The following is a 23,304-nucleotide window of genomic DNA, read 5'->3' as shown; positions in this document are numbered from 1 at the left end:
ACCTGTGTGGCTGAGGGGGGAAAAAAAAAGAAGAGTTGTGTGTCATCTGCATGACAATGGTAGGAGAAGCCATGTGAATTAATAACTGAACCAAGAGATCTGGTGTATAAGGAGAACAGCAGAGGACGCTGCTCAGAGGACGCATCTCATCCCCTTGTTACGGCACTCCCGTAACAAGGGGATGAGAAGCAGAGGCAGACCCCTTCCAGGTGACCTGGTAGGACCTATCTGCAAGATAGGAAGCGAACCAAGACAGGGCAGTCCCGGCGATGCCCATCCCAGCCAAGGTGGAGAGGAGTATTTTATGGTTGACCGTGTCGAAAGCTGCAGAGAGGTCAAGAAGGATCAGGACAGAGGAGAGGCGTGAGGCTCTTGCAGTGGCAAGTAGCTCCGTGACAGCTAGGAGCGCAGTCTCTGTTGAGTGCCCGGAACGGAAGCCAGACTGGTGAGGGTCTAGCACAGACATGGGCAAACTACGGCCCGCGGGCCACGTACGGCCCGTTAGGCTTTTTAATCCGGCCCGCCGAACTTGTCCAAATTATAGTAAAAACCTTCTTTTTTCCCCTTTCCCTGCAATGCCCACCTTTCCCCAATAGATGGCGCACTCGAAACACATTGACCGTTGTTGGAGTGGCGCGTATTTCTCTTTATTTCACTTTAATTTTCACTTCGTTTCACGTCACCATTAAGCCCTTCTGTAAAAATGAGCGGACCAAAGAGAAGGAAAGTGGACAGCGAATGCCGAGTGTTTAATAAGGAGTGGACAACAAAATACTTCTTCACTGAAGTCCGATCAAAGGCTGTATGTCTGATATGCCAAGAAGCTGTTGCGGTTTTCAAAGAGTACAATATCAGCCGTCACTTTGCCACGAAACATGCAAACTATGCTAGCAAGCAGTCAACACAAGAACGGGCGGCTACTGCTCAGAGGTTGGCAGCTAATTTACAGAATCAACAGAACTTTTTTCACCGACAAACTGCAATTCAAGAGTCAAGTACCAAGGCAAGTTATTTGCTGGCATTCAAATTAGCAAAGGCTAGCAAGCCTTTCTCCGAAGGCGAGTTTTTGAAAGAGTGCATGGTAGAGACAGCAGGTCTCTTGTGTCCGGAGAGCAAAGCCAAGTTTGAAAAAATTAGTTTAGCACGCAGGACAGTGACTCGTCGCGTGGAACTGATTGACGAAGATATAGTCAGCGAGTTAAACAAAAAGGCGGAGTCCTTTAAGTTATATTCACTAGCACTGGATGAAAGTAACGACATAAAAGACACTGCTCAGCTCCTAATTTTTATCCGAGGGATTAACGACAGTTTTGAGATAACGGAAGAGCTTTTGAGCATGGAATCACTGAAAGGGAAAACGCGAGGAGAGGACTTATATGAACAGGTGTCTGCTGTCATCGAGAGAATGAAGCTACCTTGGAGTAAACTTGCCAATGTCACCACGGATGGATCGCCAAATTTAACTGGAAAAAACATCGGGCTGCTGAAAAGAATCCAGGATAAAGTGAAAGAAGAAAACCCTGACCAGAATGTTATTTTACTTCACTGCATCATTCATCAGGAGTCTCTGTGTAAGTCTGTATTGCAGCTTAATCACGTCGTGGATCCAGTTGTAAAACTTGTTAACTTCATACGAGCAAAGGGACTTAATCATCGTCAGTTCATTACGTTTCTGGAAGAAACTAATGCGGATCACCAGGACCTACTTTACCACTCTCGCGTTCGCTGGTTAAGTTTGGGGAAAGTGTTTCAACGAGTCTGGGAGCTCAAAGACGAGATTCGCTCATTTTTTAATTTAATGGGGAAATCCGAAGAATTTCCCGAGCTGAGCGACACAAACTGGCTTTGTGACTTTGCGTTTGCTGTGGACATATTTTCACACATGAATGAGCTGAACGTGAAGCTACAGGGTAAAGATCAGTTTGCGCACGACATGTACACAAATGTGAGAGCCTTCAAATCCAAGCTGGTTTTATTCTCCAGGCAAATGTCAAACAAATCTTTCGCACATTTCCCCACACTAGCCGTGCAGAAAGAGGCCGCCCGAAATGCGAAGAAATACTGCAAATCGCTGGACGATCTGCACAGAGAATTTTGCCGTCGGTTCTGTGATTTTGAAAAAATTGACAAGTCACTTCAACTGGTGTCCTGTCCCCTGTCACAAGACCCCGAATTAGCACCGCAGGAGCTGCAATTAGAACTGATCGATCTTCAGTCTGACTCCGTCTCAAAGGAGAAGTTCAAGTCTCTTAAACTGAATGACTTTTACGCTTCACTTAACGAGACCGCGTTTCCAAACCTCCGGAGGACGGCGCAGAAGATGCTGGTGTTGTTTGGCTCGACTTACGTGTGTGAACAGACGTTTAGCGTCATGAAAATCAACAAAGCCCATCACAGATCCAAGTTAACTGACCAACACCTCAGATCTGTCCTGAGAATTGCCACAACAAAACTAACTCCAGACTTTGATGCACTGGCAAAAAAGGGAGACCAACAACACTGTTCCCACTGAAATGGTGAGTTTTTCTTCTGTGTTTTGAAAAAATGCATTTGGAAAGTTTGGAAGTGCGTCTTTTAATTAAGAGCAATGCGTATTTACGCACAGCACCGGTACAGTAGCTCAATTAACACGCCGCACATCGCTCTTAATTTAAATTTTCAGCTACAGGTAGGATATTTAATACAGCCCATGTCTGTGTGCTTGGCAACAATACACGTGTACTGTTTGCGCATGAAGGCGAGGTCTTCCGTAGCGAGTTTGTAGAGCGCGCGGTCAAGACAATCCATTTATGATTTTGCGGAGTTTAACACAAGTAGATATTATTGAGCTTGAGTATTTCGTTGTGTAATAATATGTTTTGAATGTTGAAAGTGATTCCATTTTTCAATAAATGTTGATTTCTTTAACTTTGCACCTTAAATTGAAACTTATTAAAAACAGACGCAATCTTGATAAATCACAGTGCGTGTGTTATTTGAATCTATTTACATTTCCTCATCCCAGTATCTGCGAAATAGTATGTAAATGTCATATCTTGCATATTCCTTGAGACAAATTTATTAATTGATAAGGGCTATTTTTCACATTTGAAAGACAGTTAATAAATTGGGTTGTAGTGTTCTTACTGTGCTATGAGGTTTGCACACACTACATTTAATGCTTTAGTATATCCGGCCCAAACACTCCCTCCAAATGCACCTGGCCCGGCCCCTCTGTCAAATTTGAAAACCCATTGTGGCCCGCGAGTCAAAAAGTTTGCCCACCCCTGGTCTAGCAGGTTGTTCTTATGGAGAAAAGAGGTTAGTTGTTTAAGAACTGCTCGTTCAAGGGTTTTGGACAGAAAGAGTAGAAGCGATACGGGTCAATAATTCATTACATCGGAGGGGTCTGAGGTGGGTTTTTTGAGAAGTGGGGTAACACGAGCCATCTTAAAATCAGAGGGAACAAGACCAGAGGAAAGAGAGGAATTAACAATGGAGGACAGATAGGGCAGGATCTTGCTGGAAATGGATTGGAGAACTGTAGATGGGATGGGGTCAAGTGGACAGGTGGTTGCAGGATGAGAGGTGATGAGTTGTAGTACATCGGAATCCTTCAGCATCTCAAAGGAGGTCAGTGTGGCTGTGGGTTTGTCCCAGGGGGTTGGGGGGCTCACTGGATGGGTGAAGGAGTTCCGGATTGTAGCCACCTTTCCTTCAAAGGCGGCCAGAGAGTCATCTGCAGAGAGGGAAATTTAGCAGAGTTCAAATTTGATTATGAAACTGGGCCTCTGTTTCGTCCGTCAGCTCCTGGTAACTGGCAGACCTTAGGGGATGGTGCAGTCTGAAATGTCGGAGAGATGACACAAAAGGGATTTCTGAGCCTTCAGTAAGAAGAATGAGACCTTCCAACACAGTGAAATCAATTAAACTCTCAAACTGTTATTTGTGCTTTATGCTGCATTGGGAATGGGCTGGGGTGCACGGGTGTGATAATTTCATGCTAAGAGGATTATCAGTGCTGAATCCCATTTTCTCTCCACACATAGGCAAACAAAGAGACACACGTATAGAAACAGAAACATGCAAGCACACCCACACACAACACAGTTCCAGCCTTTCTTCCAAATCACAACCAATTTGCAGATTATGATTGATCCTGAGAATGAAAAAGAAATATATCTCAAATAAGAGGTGTGTGAATACAGGGAGAGAATCTTTATGCATTAAGATCAAGCTTTTTCCTTGCAGAGGAGTTGTCATCCCAACAAGTGATTAGGATGATTATGATGATCTTTTAGATACTGTCTGCCATTCGAGAATTACTGTGCTCTTTCGTTTGTTTTCTTAATGAGAATCATTTCTTAAACAAAAGCTGAAATTGTAATGATTTTCTTGCAAAACCAGGTAAATTAGTTTCCTGCACTATGATGTGGACCTCTTATATTTAAAAGTGTATGACTCCCATTATAATTCTGTATTCATTATTATAGAGGCTACTTCTATACTATGGTTCTTGGCATTCAATGTGAAGAACAATCCATTTTAAAAATGTTTCAGTGACAGCTCCATGCAAGGTCTAGATTTTCCGCACATGGTAACACAAATCTTGTGAAGCTGACTTTAATACCTATAGATTTCTGTTGTGATTACAAGTGTTCATAAACAAATTTAAACAAAGCAACATTTTAGCGAAGGGCCACGTTTAAATCACAAATCATTCCGTTTTAAATGTTTTCGTCACAGTTTCTGCTGATATGGATATCTAAAATCTTTATTATAAAGTGACTGACCAGATATTAAATGTTTATTTCATTTAATGCCTATGGAGTCAGTAATAATTAAGAAGATAGGTTCTTGCATAGTCAAATAGTGATGGTTTTGAACAAAGGAAAGGACATTTATATAGTGCTATTTCCATTAAAGTCAACACTGATGCAATCATTCGGAAATGGTCACAGAACTCATTGCATGTTTTTGCCATTAAGAAATATTTGCTAACCACAGAGCCTTCATTTTATTAAACCATGAAATACAATGTGAAAAAAAGATTTTACATTATGACTATATATTGTAATTGTCATTAATGTAATGAATGCTGCCATTAAACATTCATAAAATTGTTTCAATGCAGATTTAGTATATTTAAACCACACAGAGTTGTGAATGTTTTCACGCATGAAACATGCTAAACATGTTTCACTGTACATTAAATGATTGAATATTCATACGAAATACATGTGGACATTATTTACAGATTTAAACAAAATAGAGAATACAGTCATGTATGCATTAAATATGCTTTTAGCACTAATGTGTGCATTAACAGAAACAGCTGCAGATTTGGAGCCTTGCTCTTTTGTTTTCCACTCTTTCATTTGCAGTACTAATAACTGTGCAAATGTCATGTCAGCCATGCCATGCGACATAATTCCTATTTTGACCTTGATGATACAATCATTTGCCATCTCCATCAAAGTTTCCAAAACCACTTAATTTCACTAAAAATTGCAAATTTCTTTGTGTAATGAGTTGTTAATTGACCTCTGTCTTAATTAGCCATTTGGAATGGTCACTGCTGTATTGGAAGAGCCGGCATAACTAACAAGCAAACAAACAGAAATAAATAAATAAACAAATTAATTAACTAGTACATCTATGCAACATTAAATTTTGTCTAAAAGACAACATCATGCAACTTTAAGCCGCAACAATAAATTAAAGCAACAGCAAATAGATCTACTGCTTGTAGCAAAACAATTAACACGTCTATTTAGCTTAGAGATTTTGTGAAAAATGTTGGTGTAAAGAATAAATACGTTTTACGTTTTATAATAAATAGGCCAGCACTCGCACCCCTACGCAACCCCAGTAGCCGAATTGCTTCCCCCCCCTGCTTTAACTGCAATAATTGAAACCAGGGACTCTGCTAAATTTATTCAGTAGTCCATTATCGGATACACGCACGCTCTGCCAGACTCTAAGTAGGCGTGTATAAGGCGAGCCCGTATCAGGTGACCAAGCTTTAGTTCATGCCACCCATGGTTGGGAGGTAGGCTGCACTGTTGAGAGTGGGTCGTGCAGATTGCTGGATTTCTGTTGCAACTATTGTTATGAAAGTATTTGCGTGAATTTTGGAATACGATTTTTCGGAAGGGAATTTGACTAAAGCGGTTGGGAACTTATTTCAGTCTTCTTTCTAACTAATGAGCAAAGAAATAATAGGCTAATAGCCTAATTTTAAAACAAACGGCCATTTAAATTAAAATGTGACGCTCCAGAATGGAATCCAACTGTACTTTTTATCCCGGCGATTTAACAGCATTAGTTACAGAATCTTAGATTTTTATTTCTGGGGACACCGATGATGTGGGCGAGTTTGCTTCGTAAGCACATACCCTAGTCTGTCTGCATGCTGTGGATTTGCAGAGCTCAGTCCAGCACATGAAAATAACGCAGCGGCTTTCCTTTGGAATGTGAAGTTATATTTTCCTACATCGGATACGTTCACAGATTTGTGGAAGGTATCTGGTTGACTGCCCTGAGATGACTGGAAAGCAGCTCGGACATTGCATTTCACGCGTCGATAAATTGATGTCTACTCGCACTGCTGAACTTTAATGAAAGACTTGGTTCTACAAGAGGAAGACACGCGTCACGGAACCTCTTCTTGGTCACCGGACGTCGACGAATGAAAGTTGTTTTCCGTGTTTAGAACGTCCATACAATCGAACTGTTACACATGGACATTTGTCTTTACAGTCAGTCGGCGGTCTTGTTTAGGTTAACACCAGGACCTGAATCTGCGAGTAAATACTGAACGAGCCAGTAAGCTGCAGTTTGCTTTGTAAGCCTCCACCTCAACATCGGGGCTGTGGACTGTTAAACCGCATGAAATAATGTTCTTTGCATCGCTGCGGTTTTAGACGTCGACCTGTTTATTGGTGCGAATTATTTTTGCTCTGGATTATAGTTTGAATATCAACCGTGAGTGTGGCCGCCGTTGCCTGTGGAATATTTGGTCGAGGGCGAGTGTTTAAATTCGAACGCGTGGGAGCCTGTGCGGCATCTGACCCGGATATCTGGAAGTTTTCCCACGCGTATATTAGATGTTCTTGGTCGTGGAAGAAGACCCCTGCAGTATATGTGCCTTGTATGTGGTAGACAAATAGCTTGTCTGTTATTTGACTTGATTTTGGAAAAATAGAGTTGGCGTTACGTCCACGGATGAAGTTCAGCACCACCTCACGTAAATAAACTACTTCATTATAAAATACAGTCAATACAAATATAGGAACTGCTCGGCGGCATTCGCATTCGAGGAAAGACTGTATTTATATCCAGCTAAGTGGATTTACTGGCGTCTCTACGATGTCATTTGCACGAATTTGGAGCGGAACACTTCTGTGCGTCGTAGTCATCATTTCAAATGGTAAGTGATCTATGAAATATAAGCTATTGTATTGATTTTGCAACGTCATATTTGTGTACCGTGTCCTTTGTGTCGTCGTGCGATTTTAGGATATATTTAAAGACAAACGTTCGGCTGCAGCTGCAGTGCTTTCCTTCGTTGTCTATATGCTCATTGGCGATTCTCATCATGAACACAGACACGCACACACACACACGTACACAACGCGAGGGCACGCATATGGAATAGCCAAGGATACGTAAATGCAGTGGACATACCAATCTCAAGTGAGAAGGAAGGCTATTTTACTTTACGGTAGTCGACTATCAAGAGAATCATGATATCAAAATCCTGATACCAATTCTTGATATGCAGTAGGTAACTGTAGCCAATATTTTATTTTCAGAAAGCATTCACTCTCATCAGAGTAGGCTACCTGTTATAGCATATGCGACATAACAGAAGCGGAGTGACAGATTAGGCCTTATATTGTGTGCTATATTCTTTTATTAGGAAACACCATATGACTAAGCTCTGAACAGGCTTTTCTTTCCAGTATGAAAGTGGTTGACGTAGGGTATCCTACTTCGTCGCAGTCAGCATCTCTCCACAAGGTGGGAGCACGGCCGTGTTGTGGTTGCGTTGCTACTTTGGATATTAGGACAGTGCCATTTTATCCAGCGTGAGCTAATTTCCTGTTTTATGCGATATAACAAATAATTGCGTGACACTCCTATTAAGTTAAAATAATTTAAACTGTTTTGACATTTATAGATACATAAAGAACAACTGAATACAACAGTTTCTCCAACTTGAAAGTTGTGCTTAGAATAACATTATTTTAAAGTATATGAATTATTCGAAAATAAGACCATAATGCAGTATACCATGGCCTTTATTTATGTGGCTATACAGCTCAGACATTGTGTTTGTGTTTACAGTTATTATTAATCCAAACATTAACAAAGTGGGACTGTAAGTAATGAATACTAATTAATAATGATACCCTCATTATTTATTCTTTCTCAAGACCTTATTGGGCACTGGATTCTTTTTTATAAGCCATGTTTAATTACACGGGTTTTGTGATGGCACGCCAACCGTAGCCTACATTTATCGCTCAAGTGGCCCAGTGAATCTTCCATGTCTGAAGGCACAAACACTGGTAATTTAAATATCGATATAATGCAAACGCACGCTTTTTTTTGAACTCCGAGCGGGCCTGTGCTGTAGCCTAGTTGCATTTCTTCTATTACAAGACTAGGAAACCTAGTATATGGCTGGACCTAACACACGTGATCCAGCAGACCAATGGTGTAACTTCATAACTCGGCCAACCAATGGTGTAACTTCATCACTCAGTCACTCAGTCAGTCACAGACATTTGTGTTTGTAGGGCTGGCCCCGCTGTTGCGGTCCAGCCAAAAAAGGGCTAACTTCAACCTCTCACTCTGGCTTTTTGTCTCATAAAACATGTAAAACCAAACACCTAAACGATGACAGCGTGATTCTCCATCAAAGTAAAACAATTGATGTGACATTGTCTCTGACACCAACGGTTCTTTCTTTTTCTACTTGTGAATTATGGATGCTTACAGAAAACTCATTGTAAATATCCTGGAGTGGAGACAGGTAAAAAGGAGTTTTGTTCCATTGTCCGTCTATGCTGTCTGGACATATGGATGAATAGCTGGATGGATAGATTTAGTTTACAAAAGTGGAATCTGTTTTTGCTGGAATGTGCATTTTGATATTTTTAAACATGGATATAAATCATTTAATATTTAGCAGTTTGCAGTATTTTACTCTTGGGTTACTGTAACTAATTTCCCAAACTATATCTGGATCACAAAACGAAAGCCATTTCAGGATAAATTATCTGACCGCATTTCTGTCGAATTGAATTTTTCTGTGCCCGGACATATGTTAGAGGAGGCACTGCAAATGTATATATTTATTTTTATTTTATTTTATTTTGTTAAAGAAACAATTACCTTTTATACCATTAATTAAAATATTAAATGTGTATGTATCCGAGAGAGAGAGAGAATTACAAATTACAACAAGAGAGAATAACAAATGACACATACCTAGGTTTAAAGACTTACTCGACAAAGAGTTTCAACCTGGTTGTGAACGTACTGAAACAGAAAGCACACAGAGAATTTATTCAATTAAGAAACACATTAAAACAGATACCAGTTAGGATTTGGCTCAAAATATCAATCCATCCATCCATTATCGATACTCACTCATCCTGGACAGGGTCGCAGGGGGTGCTGGAGCCTATCAAGTGTGCACTGGGAAAGAGGCAGAAATAAATACTGTCTGTTGCAGGACACACACCATTCACTCACCATTCACTCACACACTTATACCTGTGGGCAATTTATAGTCTCCTGTTAGGCTACCTGCATGTCTTTTGACTGTGGAAGGAAACCGGAGTACCCAGAGGAAACCCATGTGGACATGGGGAGAACGTGCAGGCTCAAAATATGTAAGATCATATGTGAACCAATTGCACTATATGGTAGCAAAGTGTGGGGTGCACTTAAGCAAGATTTTGCTAGTTGGGATAAACACCCACCTGAAACTTTGCATGCACAGTTCTGTAAAAACATTCTCCTGTGCAGAGAAAAACACCAAACAATGCATTCGTGCAGAATTAGGCCAATATCTGATACTCATTAACAACCAAAAAAAGAGCCGTTATTCTAGATGCACCGAAAAAAACAACAACCCCCTACTCATACCATTACGACGCCCTGAAATGCGGAGAGCTGAGCCCAGTGAAGAGTCCCCTCAACCAGTTGGCTAGGTCCTGAGGTTTGGTTCACTAACCCCCTCTAACACCATTCAGCCTCAGGACAGCCCCATTACAAATGATCCATTGGAATCAACCAAAACATAACACAAATACAATATTGCATTACCTATTGGGAACAAAAAATCTAAGCAAATTGGTATGTTATTTGGCCCTAAACCAAGAATACACTGTGGCAGACAGTGCTTACAGTGGAAAAACCACAAGCTAGAGAAGAAAAGTCAGACTCAGCAAGCAAAGCCTGGTGATAGCGACCGGTCAACACAGGCAGACTTGACTGCCCAGGGAGGAGAGGCTGTGCTCTCACTGCAACAAAGAGCAGATAGAGAGAGAGAGCTGCACTTCCTCATTAATTGTGAGAAATACAGAAAAATTAGAGAACATTTCTTCCCCATACTCCCAAAACAAGTCCCAAACCTACAATACCTGAATTACATAAAATTCAAATTCTCCTGGGAGAGGAACGGTGCTGCCAAAATTTGGCCGCACAATTTGTAGCTACCTGCCACAGCCTTAGGGACAGTTATTAGTTATTGCTTCGGGCAAGCCCACTCTTTATATATCTTTCATATTTATTATCTGCACTTTCCACCCATTTTTCTAGGTCTAACTAGTCCTACAGTTTTTGCACTACATTCAACTTTTTACACCAAAATGACCGGCTAGTTCCAGACATTGTTGCCTGTATTCAGATTTTTTAAATATTCAAAACTTTTTGAAATATTGAACTTTTTTTGTGGTCACTCCATAGAGGCTCATTCATGGATGTTTAGTGGAACGCTTTAGTAGGACGCATGCGCAGGTGGTCACTGACTCAATGGCGCTGGATTGTACCACTTAGTGGGGGGACACAAATGGAAAATCAAGTTTACTCTAATGAAAGTTAGAAGAACTCCATGCAACATTGTGTTTCAAAAAACACAGCACTTTATTTACAGTGTATTTTGAGATTAATTGTGTGCCTACAATTATTTTTTTTATTTGAACTGAAATGTCGTGACATTGATCCTCTCGTCTAGCTGTAAGCCACCTGCTTCAGACAAGCAACATTGAGCGACTGCAACATTGTAACGATGTAGCCAGGTGGAAATTGCAACACATTAACTAAACACTGACACGTGATTAGCAACATTGTTTCGCTTCTGCGATCTCTGAATAGGCTTGTTCTCTGCCTCGGCTCACGTTTTAGAAGGCTAGCCTATAGATTAATAGTTTTGATCTAGCTAGCTGGCCAGTTTGGAAAATAGCCAACGTTGTTAGCCTAACAACTTTATTTAGATTTGATTGCCAAATTATGAGTATCCGTTACCCTTAAGTAGAAGAAATTCATTGTTCAGCCTCGCGTGCAGTTGACCACTCTGTTTTCAGTTTTCGCAACACCGTAAACTCTCTTGCCCGCAGTTACTGGCTCATGTTAGAGTGAGGGCACCTATTATCGACCACCCAAGGGGGTGGGACGTGTATCGATCACCCAAACCGCTAGTGTATTTATTTCGTATTTATTAGAGAGAACTGGACATTGTTACCTATTCAAATGTGAGTCCTGTAAAAATACACATAATAAACTGTCTAAATGTAAAAAAAAAACAACTACACACATATACATTTAGTTATATTAATACAACCTTATTTACTATATCAACTTTAAGACAAGCAACACGCTAGGAATTATCTCATCGTGACCCATTAAATCCAATGGCGCAGACGTTGCTTCATAATTTCAAACTGCTTTCCTAACGGCTATTTTGCGTCCTGCGACTTGGGTTACAACTGTGAATATGTACGGATTCCTAGACGTGCTGATAGCAGAGACTGGTTGATCGTGACCACCAATGCCAACGTTCTATTACCGTAATACCTGTCTTAGACGTTCTCGCCAAAAAGTATTTTCCAATGGCAAGTTTTTAGCATGGCATTCCTGAAAGTGGGGGGACAAAAAATCCCGGTGTCCCACCTATTCCGGCGCCCATGCACTGACTCACAGTTTAGTAGGATGCATGCGCAGGTGGTCACTGACTTACTCATGGACGTTTCGTAGGACGCATTTCCAATGGCACAAGATTTTTAAGCACAGCTTTATCGCCTAACGTTACTTTAGCTAACCCTAACATGATTGTGTTTCGCTTACTTCAGTTAGCATCCGTACGCGCCAACTATGTTATCCTGCACGCATGAGTAGGAGCTACGGACACACAGCTACAACCCGCGTACGATACTATCCTACATGCATGAGTAGGAGCTAATGACACACAGCTACAACCACCGATACAGATATATGGACACAGAATTTACAACCACCGATACAGATGTATGGACACAGGGAGAACAACAAATAACGTTACAGATGAGGACATGCCATAGCTAGCTAGCTATATAGTTAGCCAAGTTTTACTCATGACACCTTTAGGATATGACTAATCCCTGGAACATAATCGCTACTTGCTGATCCCTGGCTGTATATGTAACGCTGTGGTGTGCCGTGGGTCTGGACGGTTTCGTGCTTCTTCTGAGCTATGTGCCCTCATTGAAATGCATTGAGGCTTGAGGACAGTGCCAGTTGGAATTTGAAGCAGGCCCACACAATTCCTTCAGGAATTGTAACCTTTCTAGTTACCCTTAATGTTTGTAAGTTCGTAAGTTATGATGAACAGTCATTTATTGTTTTATTATGTATCTTTAATACTTATTAGTTCATGTATTTGCATGTATAGAACATGCATTACTTTCCTCCCAAGTCTTGCTTGCCTACAATTGATACAATGTCTAAAATGGCCTTAAAACCCTTTGAGACCTAGGGTGATTTTGACATTTTTTCACTATCCTCAGTTTTATGAAGATTAACTAATTAATAGATTACCCCTCATTTCTTTCACAAGACCTGTCCCTCTCAGGAAATGTCAGGTTTTGGCCTGGATATGATATGAATTAGTTGGTAGGCCCTATTATTTGAGAGAAAAAATCTTTTTCACTTGTTAAAAAAATGCATTCATTTGAATGTCACCTAAACCAAAAGTGTCAGCTCAGGTATATCACCTTACATTACAAGAATAGGTTTTATAAAGTGACACCATACAGGCATTTCAATACAACATACCATTGCTTTATGATGGGTAAACATATCAGCAGAGTACATGGTGAAAATATGTTCATAAAATCGTTCAGAAATAAGTGAGTTATTTGACGGAGATTAAAGGGAGTGCTTTTTGACGTCTCTCAGCTTCAACAGGTTAATAGCTTACCTGGTCATTTTTACAGTGCACTGATGTAGTGTAATAGTACACTGTAGTGCACCTCAAAGAGTAATGTCACTGTTGCTAGCAATAAAAATAAGTGTTAACTTATCTAGCCTGTATAATGAAAACAAGTTGAGCTCCATTTTAGGAGGCACAATTAGTGAAGGCTGGGTAATAGCCAATCACTAATGGCACACAAGCCATGTTTGCTGGAGTGCATTCTTTCCCTGTTAGAAATATTAAAATACTGTACTCTTGAGTACAGTGTCAACTCAACCATGAACACTGAATCACATGTTTTACACACACCCTCTTTTACCACCCTGATTCTCACCTTTAGGTTAAAAAGAATTATATAAAATGCATCAGGAAATGGTTTAACTGTATTGTTGAATAGATAAGTCCCTTGTTGAACAAGAAATTAAGAAAATTGGGAGCTATATATTAACCTCTTTGAACCTCTATTTGTGTTAACCCCTTAAACCCTACTTAAAGCCTAGGTCTTTTCTATGATCCCCCATCTTAAAAAGAAGAAGAAAAACCCCTTATCTTCAAAATTATATATGATAAAGACATGGTTAAAAGCTTGAAATAAAGAGCACATTTGCACCAAAATCCCCTGGTCATACGGGAGTCTCATTCTATAAACCTACAGGACATATTCTGAAAATCAGCAAAGAAATTTAAAAAATGTTTTGTATTTTCTTTATGTAGTGATTATATATACTGGACAAAACCAAATTGCTTTTTCCAATCATACTGCAAAATGTAGCCTATATGTAGTGAGGTTTACTCGAATGAATGGAGTTTCTACGACCAATCAGAATTTGAGACGTCAGTAGAGCTCAACTTGGACACGACAACAGCTTTAACAACAAATGTATATTTTTTTATTTCAATGATAATGAGTTGGTAACAGGCTAATTGAAAACAATAATTTGTATAATGTGATGAATAAGATTATACGAGGAAAGGATGAATTGCGATGGCTACATTACATTACAGGCATTTAGCAGATGCTCTTATCCAGGGCGACTTACACAACTTTTACATAGCATTTTTACATTATATCCATTTATACAGCTAGATATGTACTGAAGCGATTCAGGTTAAGTACCTTGCTCAAGAGTACAACGGCAGTGTCCTACCCAGATCGAACCTATGACCTTTCGGTTACAAGCGCAGTTCCTTACCCACTGTGCTACACTGCTGCTAAACAGCCTGACATGCAGACACATGCGCACACACACACACACACACACACACACACACACACACACACACACACACACACACACACACACACACACACACATATGTGAGCAGGCAGTGCTCTCTAAATAATCAGTTGATTTTACTGTGCTGACCTCTCAGCTTAGACTTGTTGAGTGTGGTGAACAACTATCGGGGGTTTCCTCCAACTGGCAAAGCTCATAGCGTCAAGGAGGTACACAAACCTGATCAGGGTGTGAGCCCACAAGGAGGAAAATTACAAAAATATAAATCAAATCAAAAATGATTTACAATAATATAATGCCTTTCATCACTATCGCAGTTTCTTTTATGCTGATAAACAAACAAATCTCTAATGCACAGTTGATAAAGTGTGTGCTAAACTAACACTCATAACGTAAGTGAAAACACAAAGTGAAAGTCATATTTGCAAAAAAGCACCTGAATAATCCTCAAGCGTTTTGGGATAATGCTCTATGGAAATATGAGTCAAAAGTGGAACTTTGTGGAGTAAATGTGTCCCATTATGTCTGGCATAAAGCAAATGCAGCATTTCACAGTAAGAACATCTTGCCAGCAGTCAAACATGGTGGCAGTAGTGTGATGGTGTTGGGATGTTTTGCTGTCTCGGGACATGGACGACTTGCCTTTATTGAAGGATCAATATGTATGTTCTGCCCAGTAACTGAAAATTCTTAAGGAGAATGTTTTATCACCTGTCCATGAGCTGAAGCTGAACTGTAATTGGGTTATGCAGCAATGATCCAAAACACAAAAGCAAGTTCACATCTAAATGGCTGAAAAGAAACACATTCGTTTTTGGAATGGCCTAGTGACCAATAGAGATGCTGTTACAGGACCTGAAATGATCAGTTCATGCTCAAAAACCTACCAGTTTTTACAAAGTGGGCTAAAATTTCCCCACAGCGATGTAATAGACTGATGTCAAATTACAGGAAGCATTCAATTGCAGTTTTTGCTGCTTAAGGTGGTGAAACCAGTTATTATGTTTAAGGGGTCACTTACTTTTTCACATGGGTGATATGGGTATTTGATAACTAACTGTTTTGTGTTTACTCAGATTTCCTTTGTCTCATATTACATTTTGTGAAAAGATCTGACAAATACGCAATAATAGAGGAAATCTATTATTTTTTCACGGCACTGTGCCTGAACAGAAAATAGGCATGTAAATGGACGTTGTGATGACAACTTACATTCTCTATATGACATTTGTTCATATGGGCTTTCTACAAAACAAAAACCGGCACACACACCAGGCCTTTCAGGTATGATTGTACACCCCTACTTTAGAAGTATATTTGAGATGTACTCCGTTCCTTTGTGACAGTGCAGTCAGACAGCAGACGGAGGATCACGACACTAGATAAATAGTGAAACAGCGGAACACCTGCCATTAAATCTGTGATCAGTTGTACTCTCCAGGGACGTGTTTGTTTGTTAATCACAGCTCTGGCTTTTATGTATTATTCTGTGATTTCATATTTCAAACCATTTTTACTGAGTGTCATGAAAACAACCGCATTTGCAGTGGTTTACAGAAGTTTCCTAATTCTAAGAAAAACAACCTACACTTCATCTTTTGTGGATGTGGGAGTATTTGTTTTTTGTTTTGCATCATGCTGCTAACTCCTGCAGATATAGGCCTAGTACTTGATATTTCTGTTTGCTCCGAATGGCCTTGTTTTTGTACCATTGCCTAGCAACTAATTCCTATACCTTCTGTGGAAAAAATGTAGCAATTTCATTGTTTTTTCCCCAAAAATTAGTCACTGCCAGTGCTTGGTACACTCAGTAAGGTATAGTTGGAAAAGCTAAAATATTAAAGCATTACATAATTTGTCCATGGTATTTTGCCACAATAAACCCTCTCCTACAAGGAGGAAGGCAAGCCCTTTCCAGTATTCACATATGTGCTCCCAAATATGTAGAGCTTGTTTGCTGTGATGTTTGATGATTGTTTATCTTCAGCATTTTGTCTTTTACTTAGTAAATTCTTGGCTTGCAGTTAAAAAATGACTCTATTTGAGGCAGTGTGTGTTGATTTTCCAATCGTGGGCAGTAGCTTTCACAGTGATCTTGTAACGTTCTCTTAAGAAGTTGTATGGAGAATCATATGTATAGTAATAAGTTTTCAGGGTAGCCTGACTTGGTTGCTATCAGTGCTCCTTTATTGGTATTCTGATATACAGTACATTGGTGTGTGCAGCCATTGAACCATTAATTTGCTTATCTTTTTGATGTTTTAAGAATTTTTTTTGCCTCAGTACACTGGCATTTGTATGACCAATGAGGTAGGTAAGGTAGAGAGAGTAGTTTTGAGCTTAATGGCCTAGAACCTCATTAAAATGTATTTTTTTGAAAATCACTAAGCATGTACTGATGGTTCTATCATGGTTTTCAATATACTGTCTCTTGATTTTATAGTATTGAGCAAACAATGTGTTCAAGCCTGCATGTTGGGTCTTGCATGCTTTTCTTGGTACAGCTATGCCACATGCAGTGACATTCAGAAGTGGTGTCACAAAAGAAAATTTTGAGAGCACGAACAGCCATTAACTACAATTCTGAAGAGGTTCTCCTTGATTTACAGTGAAAGAGTTCATTGTGGAACACTGGATGCAGATGTGCCGTGACTGTCAGATGCCCCACAGAGGGCTTAATGGTGCTTTCTTTGTTTTTGAACTAATTTTATTTAGTGTCAAGATAATACATTGATCACATACAATCTCGAACGTTCGTTGACAAAAAGCTCATCCAACATTTTCAATTACCAATCAAAGTTCCTAAGAAGGAAAAAACATTATTTCCAGAAAATAACACAAGCAAAAAACAAAAAAAAAAAAAGATATATATATATATATATATATATATATTATTTTTTTTTCTATTCAGCCAGATACAGAATTACAGGTGTCCATCTCCGCACAAAAATATCCTTTTTCATTTGCAATTGTGCAGTCATTTCTTCCATTATGTACACCTGTCTCAGTCTCTTAGTCCATTGTTCCACTGTAGGGGGTTGATTTTTGCAACCAAGAAATAGTTATCATTTTCCTGGCAAATAACAATAATACCCTTAAGTTATGCAAAATGATCCCCATAGAGTATACCTCTCAGTATACATCCCAGCTTATAAAACAGTGGATTCAAATTAAATCAACATCTAAAATGACTGTTATCTCACTTTTAATATTCTCTCAAAATTTCTGCAGTTTTGGACAATCCCAAAAATATGTGTATGATCCCCAATCATTCCACAGCCTCTCCAGCATGATGGTGAGGACCCTCCAACAAACCCAGACATCACTTGAGGGATCTTAAAAAACCTTAACTTTCCAGTCAAACTCCCTCCACATAGGCTTATTTGTGATCTTATGGCTACTTAAGTGACTTTCCTCCCATTCTTTATCATCTATTATCACATTAGCTTCCAATTCCCATTTTTCTTTAATATAAGAGGTATCTCCTGAATCATCTAATTGTAACATTTTCTAAATAGATATATGTTTTCTTTCCATCAAATTATTTTCTATCATGTTAATAAAGTATCGTTCCATGCTTGATGGAGGTCCCTTAATTGCTTCCCACTCGATGTGAGTCATTACATAATGCCTTATTTGAAAGTATCTAAATAGGTCTTTCGAAGGCATCCCAAAACATTGCTGTAGTTGTGCAAAAGATTTCAAACGATCTCCTTCCATTAATTGATTAATGGTAACCAGGCCCGAGTCCACCCACCTTTTAAAGCCACCATCACACAAAGATGGACGAAAATCTGTATTATATGCTATTGGCATGGCCCTTGATATTGAACTTGCCCCCCACCCCATTTTTCCATACATTTCCCCACACATTCACTTGTTTCCAATTTTCATTTTTTTCCAATGTGCTTTACCCAAGAATATTATTGATCGGAGAGGAGCCTCTGGAATTGAATTTTGTTCAATCTGTACCCATCCTGTATCCTAGTCATTTTTAATCCAATGCACTAATATCCGTAGTTGGGCTGCCCAATAGTAGGCCTAGTTTTTAAGATTTGGCAGGCCAAGACCACCCTTGTGTTTTTGTAAAAGGAGTGTTTTGAGCCTTACTCTGGGTCTTTTCTTCTGCCAGATATATTTTGATAAAAGTTTATCTAACATCTTGAAGGTAGTAGCAGGTACTGGTATGGGCACAGACTGAAAAAGAAATCTGGGTAGCACATTCATTCGAATTGATTCTATTCTTCCCAATAAAGAGAGAGGTAAAATTTCCCATCTAGCAATGTTTGATTTGTTTTGTAAAATCAGCTTCTCGTAGTTTGCTTGATATAACTGATTAATCCTGGGAGTCAGAATAATTCCTAAATACCTAAATCCCTCTCTAGCCCAATGGAAGGGTGCTATACTGTTCAAATGAGGTTCCCACTATCATCATAGCTTCTGATTTATTCCCATTTACCTTACAGCCTGACGACGAAGTAAGATGTCATCTGCGAATAACGAAATCTTGTGTGTAATACCCTTTTGGTCATCTATTCCCTGTATCTGAGGGTTTGATCTAATCATCTCCGCTAGCGGCTCTATGCTAATCGCAAATAGTGATGGAGACAAAACTTCCCCTTGGCGTGTCCCTCTCTGTATCTCAAAAAATTGAGAGCAGTGGCCATTGACCCTGACTCGAGATTTAGGATTTTTATATATAATATTTTATCCAATCAATAAATATGTTGTTAAATCGCATACATTTCAATGTTAGTTCCAGATACAGCCAATCAACTCTGTCAAATGCTTTCTCGGCATCTAGGCCGAGAAGCATTGACAGTTCCTTTCTGGATCCAGCCACTGATTGCAGATTTAATGTTCTTCTAATGTTGTTTGTACCCAGCCGAATAGTTTCTGATATCTCATTCTCAGTAATAGGAGAGGACAATTCCTCAGCCTCATCGATAGACAGTTTAGGGATTTTAAGATTATCTAGAAAGTTTTAAATTTTTTCTTCCTTGTTTTCCAATTCTTGTGCTTTATATAGGTCACTATAATAGGCTGCAAAGGCATTAGTAATTTCATGTGGTTGCATTACCACTGAATTTGTAACTGGATGTTTAATCTTTGGAACTACCCGACTTGACTGTATTTTGCGGAGCTGGAATGCCAAAAGCTTGCTTGCCCTGTTTCCCATCTCATAGTAAGTCCGACCAGTAAATGTAAGGGCCCCTTCCACTTTATATGTCAACAGCTCATCTAGTTTTTGTCTACATTTTTGTAGAGCTTTTTAGGTCTTCCTCATCTCTAAAGTGTTTATGTTTCCTTTCTAGCATTTTAATCTCATTTTCTAGATTCTGCTGTTTTTCAAGTCGCTGTTTCTTTAAGGCAGTTGACATTGAAATAATTTTACCTCTCATTACAGCCTTTGCCGCATCCCATAAAATTGATGGTGAAACATTCCCATTATTGTTAGAATCAAAATAACTCTTCAGCTCTCGACTTATCCTCTCCCGTATGAGAGAATCAGACAGCATGGATACATTGAGCTGCCAATATTTAAAAGTCTTAGGCTATTAGTTCCAAGGTTAAGTTGAAGAGTTACGGGTCCATGATCTGAGATGGTCAGTGATTCAATATTACAGGATTCAACCTTGTCAATATCTTGCTTGGAAATACAAAATTAAATCTATCCGAGAATACCTACCATGGACCCCTGACCTAAAAGTAAAGTCTTTCTGCCTGGGGTGATGGAAACGCCACGCATCTATAAGTCCAAATTCTTTTATCATTGCATTCAGTGATCTAGATTTTTTAGAAATGGGTCCACTATCTGCAGGGAGTTTATCTCATTTTGAATTTAGTACACAGTTAAAATCTCCAGCCGTAATAATAATTCCTTTGGCATTATCAGCCAAAAGTGAGGCTATGCGTTTAAAGAAGATAGGGCAGTCTTCATTTGGTGCATATATATTTAGAAAAGTTCAATCTATTCCTCCTATTGACCCCACGACCATGACATATTTGCCTTGGTCATCTGCAATTTCCTTTTCTTTGGTAAAATATACGGATTTATTAGCCTAAATAAAATATCCACTACTCTCTTCTTTCCCTTTTGACAAGAAGCACTACATACGTGGTCCACCTATTCCCTTTTCAGTTTCCTGTGTTCAATTATTGATAAGTGAGTGTCTTGATTAAATGCTATGGAACATTGCATTTTCTTAAATTGTCCAAATATTTTTTTCCTCTTAATTGTATTATTAAGACCATTTATATTATAACTAATACAGTTTAAGCTTGTCATATTGTCATTGTTGATATATTGATCCTGGTTTGTGTAAGTCTCATATAAAACATAGATCTACCTTCCATACTATGAGCTTGGAACATTTGTCAAGGAATATAAAACACATACAGAACAAACCTGAACAGTTCCCTATTCACTTGTAAGGGAGAACATAGAACTTCCAACACTCCAGCAGGCTGTCTAACATAAATTACCATTGCAACCTGCTCCCAGAGTTTTATGGGCAGAGAGGTGTAGCTGTCACTCTCAGGGAGCATTGCACTAAGTACAATTGAAGCTAACCACAAAAGTATCATCGCCTTTAGGGAAAGCCTTTGCCTTAAAACACAGGCTATGTGTGATCCACCTATGGCCCAATCTCTGACCACTAAACCCCCTGCATATACAATCAAATAGATTCTAAATATTTCAGTTTACCAACAACTCAATATGTTACTCAAAATAAAGCATAATCAGCAGCGTAACAATTAGGCTAATTCTCATGTTCATCATGCTGTAAACATTAAGTGAGTCTGTCCTTAACTGGTTTACTCATCTTTGTCATTCATGAGTGTTCTCAAATCCGCACCGGATAGTGACATCATGGTTTTTTTCTTTCGCTGGTCACGCCCGCTTCCTTGTATTCGCCATCTATCTCTTGTCAGTTCTCTCTGTAGTCTCTCTCTCTCGTCGATTTGGACATTAATTCCCAGTTATTTTAGTGTGGGAATTGCATCCATCAGGGTTTAAAACTCCTCCTCTCCTGAATCCGTAGTCATTCTGAGTTGTGCCGGGTAGGGACACTTGGCACGTATCCCCTTTCCCTTCAGCTGTTTAATGACCTGACGCACCTGTCCCCTCTTCTTTTGCAGGTGTGGGGAGTAGTCATGGTCAAAGTAGATCTGTTCCCCCTGAAATGGGACTTGTTGTCCCCATGCAAGCTGCAGCACATAGGCTATTCTTTGACATTGAAGTCCAGAAATCGCACAATGATAGAGCATGGGGGGGCGCTAGGGTCTCTCGGTTTAGCCAACTCTTTCACAAACTCAAAGTATCCTTAGCCTCACTACCTTCAGGCGCTTGGTAAATCCGGATATTGTTGTGTCTGAGTCTATTTTGCAAATCCTCGCATCTTGCTGTGCATCTCTTTTTACAAGGTATCGGAGCGCCCTCTCGTGTCTCTGTCATCAATTTTGTTGATTTCTGACTCAATTTCCTTAATTCCTTCCTTCTGTTTTCTCAATCCATTCCTTTACCTGGGACATGGACTTTTCAAGTTTGTTCACTGATGACTGAGTGGCATTATGTGCTTCTTGATTCTCTCTCCTTAGATCTTTTAACTCTTTTAGAATCGCGGAATCCTCTCTCTCGCCTTCTTTGTTGGGGTGGGTAGAGCTAGCTTGATTAGTCTGAGCCGCTAGTGTGGATTCTTTCTTTTCTCATCCAGAATCGGTTTTGGATGCATTTTTACCGGCTCTTCCCGACATCTTTAGACTTCTTACCATCACACTCTCGTTAAGCGCTGCTGAATAGTTCTGTAGTTGTTGGAAAATTGTCTCGAGGGTTCTGCAGAGCAGGAGACTCAAGCTGCTACCTCGTTCATCATGAAACCGGAAGTCAAAGGTGCTTTCTGAAAGAAGTGCAACAATTGTTTATACAAGCGTTGCACATTGTCCTTTTTTATGAGAGACACCCCGATCAGTATTGTCTCCATCTTCAAGTTCTTTAGTGCATTAGGAATAAATTGTGCCCTACCTTTTGCAAAGTTTTCCTTTATGTTGAGGAGTAAAATACATTAAAGAAGGGAGTGTCCCCTACGCTGGTAAGGTCCGCTTTGTATTCAGTTTGGTTGTATGCCATGCAAAACAAACTGTTGTCCCTCTGCAATATATCAAACCCAACTGTCAACCCATTAAGCTCATGCATCCAGCTCATCACACATTCCTACCTATTAGGGATGAGTATGAGTAATGAATTGATTGATTACTTGGATACGTGTCTAATCTTTTATTTTCTCATTAAGGCTATGTGTGTACAACTATGTTTTGGAATTTGGCTCCATTTCTTAATTTATCATACAGAAGAAAAAGAAAAAAACATTAAATTTGAAGCATTAAATGTTTTCATCTAATTTGAACAGAATAAAGAAAATATATTTTGAAATGCATGTTTTGTTGGTGAGCTGTTGTATAAGCAATATCCAAGCAGCTGAGCTTATGTAGTTTGAATGCCCTAAGCTGGGGCGATTATGCTACCTCTTTCAATGAAAATATTTGTAATGAAAATATGCGTTTCAAAATACGCGATTCCATTGCAAAGGAAAGTTAGCCTACTTAAGTATTCTAGCA

At 39.5% G+C, this 23,304-nt stretch overlaps 2 protein-coding genes across 2 annotated transcripts in view; both read left to right on the top strand.

Annotated features, from left to right (window-relative positions):
• The first annotated feature begins 467 nt into the window (after window positions 1-467).
• LOC118235427 (general transcription factor II-I repeat domain-containing protein 2-like) lies at window positions 468-2,907 on the top strand. The gene has a single exon (XM_035432733.1). The coding sequence runs from the start codon at window positions 704-706 to the stop codon at window positions 2,510-2,512; it is 1,809 nt and encodes a 602-aa protein (XP_035288624.1). The 5' UTR covers window positions 468-703; the 3' UTR covers window positions 2,513-2,907.
• Window positions 2,908-6,021: 3,114 nt separating this feature from the next.
• The window catches only part of tmem132e (transmembrane protein 132E), a 517,422-nt gene continuing 500,139 nt past the window's right edge, over window positions 6,022-23,304 (top strand). The window contains exon 1 of the mRNA XM_035433058.1: window positions 6,022-7,411. Coding sequence (XP_035288949.1) covers window positions 7,351-7,411 — 61 coding nt within the window. The 5' untranslated portion in view covers window positions 6,022-7,350. The remainder of the gene's footprint in view (window positions 7,412-23,304) is intronic.

Source organism: Anguilla anguilla, chromosome 9, assembly GCF_013347855.1.
Source record: "Anguilla anguilla isolate fAngAng1 chromosome 9, fAngAng1.pri, whole genome shotgun sequence".
Lineage (NCBI taxonomy): Eukaryota > Metazoa > Chordata > Actinopteri > Anguilliformes > Anguillidae > Anguilla > Anguilla anguilla.
The sequence above is the reverse complement of the archived record's forward strand: the minus strand, read 5'-3'. Positions and strand labels throughout refer to the sequence as shown.